At 30.7% G+C, this 11,752-nt stretch overlaps 3 protein-coding genes across 4 annotated transcripts; 2 read left to right on the plus strand and 1 right to left on the minus strand.

Annotated features, from left to right (window-relative positions):
- The first annotated feature begins 370 nt into the window (after positions 1–370).
- On the plus strand, positions 371–2,623 carry LOC131845892 (probable dimethyladenosine transferase). Its single transcript, XM_059195044.1, has 5 exons — positions 371–568; positions 669–855; positions 1,080–1,383; positions 1,720–1,941; positions 2,460–2,623. Exons 1-5 carry the CDS (start codon positions 511–513, stop codon positions 2,607–2,609), a joined length of 921 nt encoding a protein of 306 aa, XP_059051027.1. The 5' UTR covers positions 371–510; the 3' UTR covers positions 2,610–2,623.
- A 22-nt stretch (positions 2,624–2,645) lies between these two features.
- LOC131845893 (NADH dehydrogenase [ubiquinone] 1 beta subcomplex subunit 6) lies at positions 2,646–3,731 on the minus strand. Its single transcript, XM_059195045.1, has 3 exons — positions 3,367–3,731; positions 3,114–3,215; positions 2,646–2,867 (listed from the first exon to the last, which is right to left on the minus strand). Exons 1-3 carry the CDS (start codon positions 3,607–3,609, stop codon positions 2,727–2,729), a joined length of 486 nt encoding a protein of 161 aa, XP_059051028.1. The 5' UTR covers positions 3,610–3,731; the 3' UTR covers positions 2,646–2,726.
- A 702-nt stretch (positions 3,732–4,433) lies between these two features.
- LOC131845835 (mitogen-activated protein kinase p38b-like) lies at positions 4,434–10,939 on the plus strand. Of its 2 annotated transcripts, none has more exons than XM_059194967.1 (9): positions 4,434–4,665; positions 4,827–4,963; positions 5,278–5,471; positions 6,230–6,339; positions 6,556–6,680; positions 7,408–7,487; positions 8,352–8,473; positions 9,173–9,303; positions 10,092–10,939. In XM_059194967.1, the coding sequence occupies exons 1-9, from the start codon at positions 4,562–4,564 to the stop codon at positions 10,169–10,171; spliced, it is 1,083 nt and encodes a 360-aa protein (XP_059050950.1). In that variant the 5' UTR covers positions 4,434–4,561; the 3' UTR covers positions 10,172–10,939. The 2 variants fall into 2 exon arrangements, with proteins under 2 accessions (XP_059050950.1, XP_059050951.1); XM_059194968.1 differs by lacking the exon at positions 7,408–7,487 and adding an exon at positions 7,736–7,815.
- Positions 10,940–11,752: the final 813 nt, after the last annotated feature.

The following is an 11,752-nucleotide window of genomic DNA, read 5'->3' on the forward strand; positions in this document are numbered from 1 at the left end:
AGCAGAAGTATTTGGTTTCTAGATAAAAGTATTAAGTAAATACTACATATTTATTCTTAGAAACGAAGATATGGTGATGGTGATACAGTTCTAGGAATGCTCGATATAAAAAAAACATCGATGTCACTATTTAATTATAAATATCGATCATAAGAATAATAAATATTGATGTTAATAAATAATTGAAAGAAAGTAAGTTCGTAAAGATTAAAATAAGGAGTTCGGTTTCTTATTGATGATTTAAAAGCAATATACTGATGTTATCGAAGACTTAACATCAGTGTCAAATCATCAATGATTTTCGATAAAACGGCAACGTTTTCAAAATATCGAGCATCTCTACATTGTTCTAATCTGTGCTGTGGTCTAAATTACAATCTCTATCCGATCTGTGGTCCAAGTGTTATTCTAACCTATAGACATAACCTTATCACCAAGTTTGAGATTTATAAATATTTATTGAATTCAGTTCGATTCGATTTATAAACTTTTGTCTTCTATTTATAAACAATGCCAAAAATAAAAGCAGAGAAAAAATCCAGAATACATAATGACATTGCTAAACAAGGTGAGTTTTATATTGTTTATTATTTATTTAATTTAAATGTATAAATTAATTAGCGTGTGTTACAATACGACTAAGACTAAAATAATTATATTTATTATAGGTATACAGTTTAATAAAGATTTCGGGCAACATATACTGAAGAATCCTCTTATTATTACATCTATGCTGGACAAATCTGGTTTGAGACCCACGGATGTTGCCTTGGAAATTGGTCCTGGTACTGGAAACATGACAATCAAATTGCTCGACAGAGTGAAAAAAGTAATTGCTTGTGAAATAGACACCAGGTAATTGCTAGATAAAGATGTAATAAATTGTGTATCCTGTACTGTTTGGTAAACAGAAGTGAAAAATTATTAAAATTGTTATCTTTTTATTATAAGGCGGTTATATTTTATGAGAAGCCAGACTTAACCGTTTTATTTTAAAGTACTATCACCAAATGTAAATACTGTTTGCACAACTTTTAATTACTGAATGACTGTTGCAGTTTAGTTTTTTTTTATTACAGACTTGTGGCTGAACTACAGAAACGTGTACAAGGTACTCCTTATCAAGCAAAATTACAAATACTTGTTGGAGATGTATTAAAGACAGAATTGCCATTTTTCGATATATGTGTAGCAAATATTCCTTACCAAATTAGTTCACCATTAGTGTTCAAATTGTTACTACACAGGCCATTCTTCAGATGTGCAGTTTTAATGTTCCAAAAAGAATTTGCACAGAGATTGGTTGCAAAACCAGGTGATAAGTTGTATTGTAGATTGTCAATCAACACTCAACTGCTGGCACGAGTGGACATGTTGATGAAGGTGAAATTATTTAGCATTATTTACCATAACTCATATTATACTATTTTCAATTAATGCTTAATATTTTTCTAATATGCAGATATGATTGAACCATCTCAATAATGTACAATAATGAAATTTAAAAGTTCTGTTATAAAGTCACTTATAGGAGAAGGGTCATCTCATGGATGGATGCTCGCAGAGTTATTATTGAAACATTGTCCCTAATATTGTCTCCACCATATATTAAATACTATTCCATGAATACTATTTTTTAAACCATATGAATTATTATGCTGTATTTATAATACTGCACATTTGGGTTATGTATTCATTTTGGTAATATTCTTCTTACAGGTTGGTAAAAACAACTTTAGGCCACCACCAAAAGTTGAATCTAGTGTAGTACGAATTGAGCCACGGAATCCACCTCCTCCAATTAATTTTGTTGAATGGGATGGTTTGACAAGGATAGCATTTGTTAGAAAAAACAAAACATTAGCAGCTGCTTTCAAGCATGCTACTACAATGGCTGTCATGGAAAAAAACTATAGAGTACACTGCTCTTTAAAAAATAAGGTATGTACATATTTGTAATGCTGAAGAATATTTATCATAAGTCTTAAGTTAGGTATTTATGTGAACAGTCAGAAATTACCATAGTAAATGTGTCTGTGTATAGATAATACTAAGTAACACTACTTTGTCATCTCCTGAATAAGTACAGCAGTGAAACTCAGGCAAATATTAAACCTAAATCTAGATGAGGTAGGCCTGCATGGTAATTGTAAGTAATATACTTGTTTTATAGGAAAAACCCATACCCAACACAAGGACATAATGTGTTATTATTGTAGAAGTCTGTGCTTGTGTTAAAAGAAATTTACATGGTTCTGGTACTTGTGTAATCCTATTCATAATGTTGAGAGATCTTGGATATAGTTAACATATTTTTATTATAGATATTTCTATGGTACTTAAGTTTTTATAAGTTGACATCCAAATTTTTTTTATAAGTAATCTTTTCCCTATATAGATATTAAATTGTATATTTTTATTTGTGTGGTTACCAGAATATAACAGTATACTTTTTATAGGATATACCAGAAGATTTTGACATAAAACAAAAAGTGCAAGAGATTTTAACTAATGCCGAAGCTGATCAAATGCGAGCAAGGACTATGGACATTGATGACTTCATGAAATTATTACATGCCTTCAATGCAGAAGGAATACATTTTGCATAAATAATTGTAAATACAAAAAGAAAAAATATAATTTATAAATTAAATTTTATTAACTAATTATATGCCTTTTTTAACAAGTTTTTCCACAGAGGTAAAACAATTATTGCATTTATATATTTAGATCACTGAATTCTTGAAATTTCTGTCAGCATAATCAGAAGGCTTGGATCGTTCAGATTTGAATGGAAAACCTGGTTGCCCTGGTAGGACTGTAGGCTTGGTCCTCATCACTCTCCAACCACCTTTCTTTGTCCAATCCTATACAAATACAACATATTATATAGTTTTAATAAAGATTATTTATTCCATTTGGGCTATATACCATTATAAATTCTTAACTAGTTAAATAACAGTAACCTGAAAGTATATATGGAACTAATAAATAGGTGACTTAACTAAATTTTTATATATGCATAATAAAGCACAAATTCTTCATATTGTGGTGAAATTGGTATGAGCTTTGGGCTAATTGATTCTGTTAATTAGATAAAAAGTTCAACTCACATTTCCTTGGTATTTGAAGTAGTAATGTACAGAAAGTACACCAATTGCTATCAGGCCAAGTTTCCCAGTAATGTACCTATAATTTACAGCACGCTCCTCACCCTACAAAAAATTACATTTAGTTATTTTTCCATTACTTTAAAAATGTGAAATTTAGAAGATTAATTATTTCCTATACTCATATATAAATTAGTGAAAAAAAGTATTGGCAATGTTATTGTTTTGTAAGGATATCGCAGTTATGTAATACTACCAGCATTGGAATAAGGGAAGTGAAGAGTTTATCCAAAGGTTTACGATAGAAACGACGAATAGGATTAGTTCTCTCTTTCCAGTATTCTTCGACATGAACTGGTTCATTGGGAGCTAAAATTTGATCTTTTAGCCACTGTTTGCGCCAAGCTCTCTCAGCGTCCGTCATACCCAAACATCTTTCTCTCTCGGAGGCTACTCGGCCAGCAATAGCCATAGGCTTGACACCCGCCGTTTGTGCCATTTTTCTATTTGTTGTCGATACTAATTATTAATTAAGGTAATTTAAAAGATCATAGAAAAAAATAACATGGAAAGAGCAAGAGGACTTAATAATAATATTCACAGAGTACCGAGAAGATAATAAACATAAATAATCTGTGTAATTACCTGGCACTGACAACTGTTGTCAGAATTATTTATGTAATTATCTTTGACTTTTACATTGCTAATAACAAGTTTATATAATATTGGTACATATATTCGGCCTTACAGATCTCACATAATGTAATAACATATTTTCATTTCCTTTGCTATAAAATTCCAAATTATTACTGCATATTCATATAAATAAAAAGTGACGTGACAATGAATGATGATCATACAGATGACGTCGATAGGGTTGCATAAGACGTATAAATAAAATTCATAATATGTCGATATATCCATTTAAAAAAGTTGTGGCTTGACTTAATGTATCTTATCTAAGAAATGTAATACTTAAGGCAATATATGTATATATATAAATAAGTAAAGCTAATAAATAATATATATTGAAATGGTCTTCACTAAAAAAGAAAAAATAACGGTAACATTGCTTTTCATTCATCATATTATATTAGTAAAACCACGCATAAAGTGATTGGCAAATTGTAGTGTATTTATTATTTTTTGATGCATGCACTATCTTGATTAAAGATTTATTTTAAATAATTTTATCGTAAAATATTTGTGATGATTGTGGAGCTGTTTACGTATCGGGTTACGTCAACAGCTCCACAATCATCACAAATATGTTACTTTATCGATATCGATGATATTTGACAAGTTATGACATTTTAGAAAAATAATCGTATCTTTGGCAAATTATATCTGCCGTATAAAAGTCAAGAATAGTTAAAAGAAAATCAAGATATTTTTTCGTATAGATTTTGTTGTTCCTTTAATTTCTTTTTAATTTTCGAAAAGAAATCAATATGCCACGATTTCACAAGGTGGAAATTAATAAAACAGAATGGATTGTGCCCGAAAGATATCAAATGTTAACACCTGTAGGATCAGGAGCTTACGGTCAAGTTTGGTATGTATTCTTTTGTGAATCGCTTCAGGCCATCCGATTATAATATCTTTTGTATTCTAGTCCAGCAAAAATAATTCATATTTGCGTTTCCTGTTTTGTAACAGTACATTGCACCTACGTGGGTGGACCGGTTTTAATTGATTGTCAATTATTTTCCCCAGTTCCTCTGTAGACACTCTGCATAATGTAAAAGTGGCAATAAAGAAATTGGCGAGGCCGTTTCAGTCAGCAGTGCATGCAAAGAGAACCTATCGTGAGCTACGCATGTTAAAGCATATGAATCATGAAAATGTTATTGGTGGGTGTACTGTTTATTTCCAATGTAAAATTGTATGAAGGTATTTTAGAACATGACCAAGTTTTTCTGTTATGTATTTTTTGTTCTGATTGATTTACATAGTCTTGAAGCTTTATTTTTGTATTTAATCTTGGTACTAGAAACCAGCCATTTTTATATATTAGTAGGGTTCCCAATTAGAATAGTAAAACTGCAGGAATTGCCTAATTATTTACAGATAAATAAAAATATGCATGTTGTGTTTGCTAAATATATTTTTACACAAAAATATCACAGTACACAGATTTAAACAAAAATTATTTCCTGTAAAATAGGATTACTGGATGTCTTTAGTCCAGAAAAAACCATAGAGGAGTTTCAACAGGTGTATCTGGTGACACACTTGATGGGAGCTGATCTGAACAATATAATCCGTACACAGAAATTATCTGATGACCATGTACAGTTTCTGGTCTACCAGATTCTCCGAGGACTTAAGTATATTCACTCTGCAGGCATCATTCACAGGGTTTGTGCTGCTGTATTAATAAACCTATTAATTTTGTTGGCATACTAGATAAAAAATGGTTGTATAATGAATGGAATGGTTCATTATATAGTATTGTCTATAAATGGTAGTAATATATGTAACTGGACAGATAGCCAAAGTGGTTATGCTGTTGCTGTAGCTCATCTCTTATAATATTATAATTCCTCATACAGTATAAAAAATTGTATTCATGAGTATATTTGTTTTTATTAATATTATTATCAATTATTCATGTTAAAACACAGTTAATAATATAAATAATGTATTTTAAACACAAAAGTTTAAAAATAACTAGGATTGTTTTTATTGGTCTGGGTGTTTTCTATGTATATTATGTACGTAGAAAACACCCAGTATGTATGTATATATGTATTTATAAAAAAAATGTATTTAAGTATTCTATCTGTTGTATTGTACCCTTAATATTAGCTTAGCTTGGAACTAAATGTGCTGTATGAATTGTCTTGAGTTGTGATATTAATAGTAAAGACAAAGTTGTTAATGATCATATTGATAATCTATTAACTACTTCATCAGCACATGTTTGTAACATAACATATAATGCAGGAAAAGATTAATTGTATATTGTTGTAGATAGAGATAGGTGATGATTGATGCTTTAGCTTTTAGTCCTATAAGAACTTAACAAGAAAAAAATAACAGAATAGATTATATATATGTTCAGAGTAAGAGGGAATTATAAAGCTGTAATAGTAATTAAAGGAATGAAATTACAGGACTTAAAGCCCTCAAACATTGCAGTAAATGAGGATTGTGAGCTGAAAATATTGGACTTTGGTTTAGCTAGGCCTACTGAAACTGAAATGACAGGCTATGTAGCTACAAGGTAAGAAACTTCATTTAAATTACAGATGAAATATCTGTAATTTAAATGTTATCTGTAAGTTATCTTAATTTGTAGATTATTACTTTTCAGTATACTTACATTGCAAATTAAAATTATTACTTTATATCATAATAGTTTTTTTATACTTTATATTTTACTTTTGTCGATAACACTATTATCATAAATACTTTAAAACAATATGCACATATTTTGTAGGTGGTATAGAGCACCTGAAATTATGCTCAACTGGATGCATTATAACCAGACTGTGGACATATGGTCAGTTGGTTGCATAATGGCTGAACTGTTGACTAGCAGGACCCTATTTCCAGGCACAGATCGTATCCTTTTAATACTGTTATATAAAGCATGCATGCTCTATGAAGGTAGGTTTTAAAGGTTACAGTGTCATGGATCAATTGGTATTTCATAGACGACTGGAGACCATTATTAAATCATCTGATCTATATTGAATTAATTATTCGGAGATTCATATTATTTTTTACTGTCTTGCAAAAACAGAAAATTTATTAAAGATAAGGTACATATGGCTTATGCAGTTTCGTCAATGGAATGGTCATCTAATAATTGATTAATGTATAGGAGGAAATTGGAGGCTAAGTGTTAGTAATGTTCACACTAGTGGTTCTTACTCATTACTAACTTACTATCCCCATTATCCAAGAATTGTGGTTAACTTTTGCAGTAAGTATTTGTGCAAAATGGCACAAATGAATGGGCTAATTGGGATGGATTTTGATGTTCAATGTATTATATTCTACTGGTACCCTGTCAGTGCATACTGTTAGTACACTAACTGACTATTCCATTATTGTTCATAAATATATATATCTGTTATTTTTCATAGTATGTTGTGTTAACTCTAATGTAATGGGCTACATGTTTTAAGCAATATAATTACTACATTGTAATTAAAACGCTTGTCCAGTTCAGTTTTTTTTACAGAATATTATTACTTATTAAGGCTCCCATTTAATTTATTATTTAGCTTAAGAAAGCTTTCGAAATTGTCGCATTGTTCGCTTTCAACCTTAATGAACGAGACAGATATTCATCAATTGAATCTGATCATGGAAGTACTTGGGACACCTAGTCAGGAATTCATGCAGAAGATTTCCTCTGAGTCTGTAAGTTTACTTTATTAATTATAGGGCTTATTTTATAATCATAGCGGAGTGCCAGCAACGGCGACAAAATTAATGAATACTCGCGAGTGCTGAATATTTTCTTGTATATAATGTTAATAGTTTTTGTAATACACTTAAGAGATAAGTCATAACATAGCTTTGCCTTAACATGCTTTATACATTTTGGGTATAGTATATATGTGGCTTTTGTAAGTTTGGTGCTTGTAACCTTAACATTTGTGCGTCAGATATCGATCATCTCACAAGAATATTGTTTTTGTGTGGGAGTCCCGAACAAGACACCATTGATAAAATTATTAGTGAAGAGGTAAGCAAACTAAGAGATTATAAAATTCATAAACATTGTTTCCTCTTAAAAATATTGAACAATATAATAAATGCAATTAACTGAACAATAACGAGCTAAGTTGCTACATCATTACTTTTAAGTGTTACATTGCCTATAATCCTGTATATTAATAATTTTAGTATACTAAAAAGTATAATTTTGAGTGGGTTTTACTATAATTTGAATTTATAATAAGAATATTAATATGCATGATAAACTAGCAGACATAAAAAAGACGGAGGAAGATACCCCTCTTCCCTATCACGATCCGAAAATGATTAGGCTAGGGGAGAGGGTTAAGACACATCTATCCTTTTGATAAAAAATACATTTAATTATATATACCTAATTGTTTGTGTATGTGCAGGGGTATTCATATATAGTCTATGTATGTGTTTGTTACTGCAACTTGTTTTGTCTGATTTACATAGGTTCCATAATAAGGCGAAGAAAAATATATTGAAGTATATAGTGGCATTGTTATTTTTCAAGGCATTACCTATTTTGTGTTCTAGGCTCGCAACTATATTCAGACCCTACCCTCTCTGAAGAAACGTGATTTTCGTCAAGTGTTCCGCGGTGCGAATCCTTTAGCAATCAGCTTGCTGGAACGTATGTTAGAATTGGATGCCGATAAGTAAGAACAACTTTCTATGTTTCTATTTTATTGTATTTTATAAATATACATTGTGAGATAGAGTTTAGATAACTTTAGGTAAATATGGTACATTAGTTTACGGATAACGTGCGCGCTATGTTTCGCGATTTTACCATGGACAATCTAGTAAAGTAGCATTAGTTGAATAAACCACCTAAAGCTACGTATTTACTGACGTCATTATGTTCAAGTCTACTTCAACCACGGTTAGTGAAACTGGTCGCAATGTACTGTAAATCCCTTTTATTAATTCGTGTAAAGTCCCGACAAATTATATTAATAACGTGTACTTACTGAATTTAACTATATCCTTAAAAAACAGGTGATTCTAAAAACAATATTTATCGAATTTAGGATTAAAAAATAATTAGCGAATCTACGTATACATAATAATTGTATAAATAGTTAGGATTTAGGGTTCTGTCTGTATGTTTGATATAGATCAGTATTTCCCAACATGGGGCGCACGTCCCATAGGGAGACAATTTCATTGTTATCCTAAAATCGTATTAGGAAGGCCAAGGTGGCATGGCAGTAAATATTTTGTGAAACACTGATCTAGATGTAGATTGACATGAGGATAACTTGTATGAAGTGGACGTACATAAACCATCTTTTATCTTAAAAAGTAGGGCATGGGAATCCGTTTATTATAAATGCATGATGGTTTATTTACAGGCGCATAACTGCGGAGGAAGCGCTTGCACACGAGTACTTGGCTCAGTACGCTGACCCGACAGATGAGCCCGAGTCCACACCGTATGACGAGAGCTTCGAAGACATGGATCTCCCGGTTGAGCAGTGGAAAGGTATTTCTTTTTATAATTTCGTATACGTGTGCATTACAGATCGCCAATGGTGATAATAAAATCATAATTTATGGACAAACTATTTTTAACTATTTTAATGCTGTTGGCCGCAGCTTGACTGTCACGTTAGGATGCGAGTGCAGATGGCACTTCAAATCCGCGAAAGGACTTATGGAGCGGCTGGAGGTTAACTCCTGTCGTTAAGAGGTAGAGATTGAGCTGAGGCCTTTGTAACTTCAATCCCCGTTTGAATTGGACGGAGTATCAATGGGAGTGGATGAAATGACTTACATTGGCGTTGTCTGTTAAGTTGTTTAGTCTTTTATGTTAAAAAAAAATAATACTACAATGGATGGGATTGAAATTGATATTGACGTTAGATTCCTGAGTAGACCTACAGTATACTTTGATGAACTTATACTTTCATTATTCACTGCCTCGTTATTCTAGCGGTTTAACACACTGCATTACCTCCGATGGACACAAATTTACGATGCAAACATTTGTATTCATGAATATGATTGTTTGTATTTGTCTAGGTGTTTTCAGTATATATTATGTAATCACTAAAACTATATATGTAATTAAATATTTCTATCAGTTTTTGGATACTACCGAAAACACAACTTCTGCTTAGCTTGGGACTAGATAGTGCTGTGTGAATTGTCCAGGGAATAACTCTGGACAATTCACACAGCGCTATCTGTTATTAGTTTTAATTGCTTCATAATGAGTAAGGAAGGAATTATAATTTTAGTGAATATAAAAAAAAACAATTTTTATTCCAGATTTGGTTTGGAAAGAAGTCATAGAATTTAAACCTCATCCGCAGCACATGAACACAGTGGTTGAAGTTAACACTTCATAATTTCTTATTTGAATGTTTTTCTATGAATATATTTTATTGTGTTTATGACCTGTAGGGACCCGCTTGTAATACCAACTAGTCTAATGGTGTACTGCGTTTATGGTACTCATTATGTCTTGATGTTACCACGTGCAATAATACAATTTGATTAATAGATGGCATTGCTGGACAATGCATTACCTGCAGCAATGTTTATATTTACATGTTGGTTCATTGCTCGTTTTAAAAATATCATATGGTAATGAAGTCTTTCTTATATTTGAAACATGTTTAAATTAAAAAAAAATGTTTTATAATATAGGTAGCAACGATTTCTAGCTTAGTATATTTTATTGTAATGAATTGCGAGAAAGAAAAACACAATTATGTCCTACTGCCGATTAATATTGTATAGATTGTAAAATACTTTTTTATAATTTATTGATCGAAGGAAAGTGTTAATTGCGTATTTTTTTCATATATACATATATCTATAAATTGAATGAAATGTAAGTGTATTAAAAGATAAAATCATTTATCTAAATAGATAATCAAACTGCCTGTAATGTATGTAGATATACACATCTATATATTGTAAGGTATAATGGAAAGGGTATATAATCAAGGGCATTCTCAAAGAAATATTGGGTGTAATGTAATTTTTTTTTTTGTATCTTTTGTCACTTGTACGAAATAATGACTATTGACCCTTTTGGGTATAAAAACTTACAAATTCATTTGCCTACCCATACAAAACACGCATTATCTGTAGATCTACGATGGATTTTGTATAGAAATGTATATTGTCAATATATTTTAATGACATCCAGTACAATTCAATTGATGAAGACTTAACTTTTAATGTATTAAATGTAAATAAAATAATAACGTTTATGAGGTATTGTGTCTTATAATTAGTATTGAAAATACGAAATACTTCGCCATAAGCTTTATAACACTGGTGCTAAGAAATCAGTCGCCTTATTAAAGTGAAGCTTCCCGGCTTATTGGTTATGAAAAAAAAAAACAGAATGTTCCATGCTAATTGCTGCTATTGGTACTAAATAATTTAATAGTATTTGGCTTCAACCTCATGTTTAATGTACTGCAACGACACTTAGCCGTCCAACTATGTAACATAGTGTGCTTAACTTTTGTTTGATCTAGGTATAAATCAGTTTTAAGTACAGATCTACATATCTATATGTAATAATATATTAAGTCTATCTGATATGTAAGTAGTAAGTTCGCACTAGAATTGGACGTAGTTTAGAATCGTACGTAGTATCTCTGATACTATCAATTAATTAGGCAATTATGATAGAAGCGGTAGCTATTTTGAAGTAATAACATTGGAGTAATAAAATATTCGGGTCCTATTCTCTATATCCACATAGAAAGTAATAAAGACAATAAAACATTTTGATCGTGTACATTATTATGTGTAATTATCAACATTAAAAAACTTGTTCTTAAAAAGTGCAAAATTGGCTTATGTGGAACTATTAGAAAAACTTTATTTGGGATTTCTAAACAGGTTCTGTTATAAACAGGACAAATAAAGTATTAATTAATATTATAATAATGATAAAAATTAGATTT

The sequence above is a fragment of the Achroia grisella genome, unplaced genomic scaffold, assembly GCF_030625045.1.
Source record: "Achroia grisella isolate CSIRO2021 unplaced genomic scaffold, CSIRO_AGI_Agris_v1 utg487, whole genome shotgun sequence".
In the NCBI taxonomy this organism is placed as follows: Eukaryota; Metazoa; Arthropoda; class Insecta; order Lepidoptera; family Pyralidae; genus Achroia; species Achroia grisella.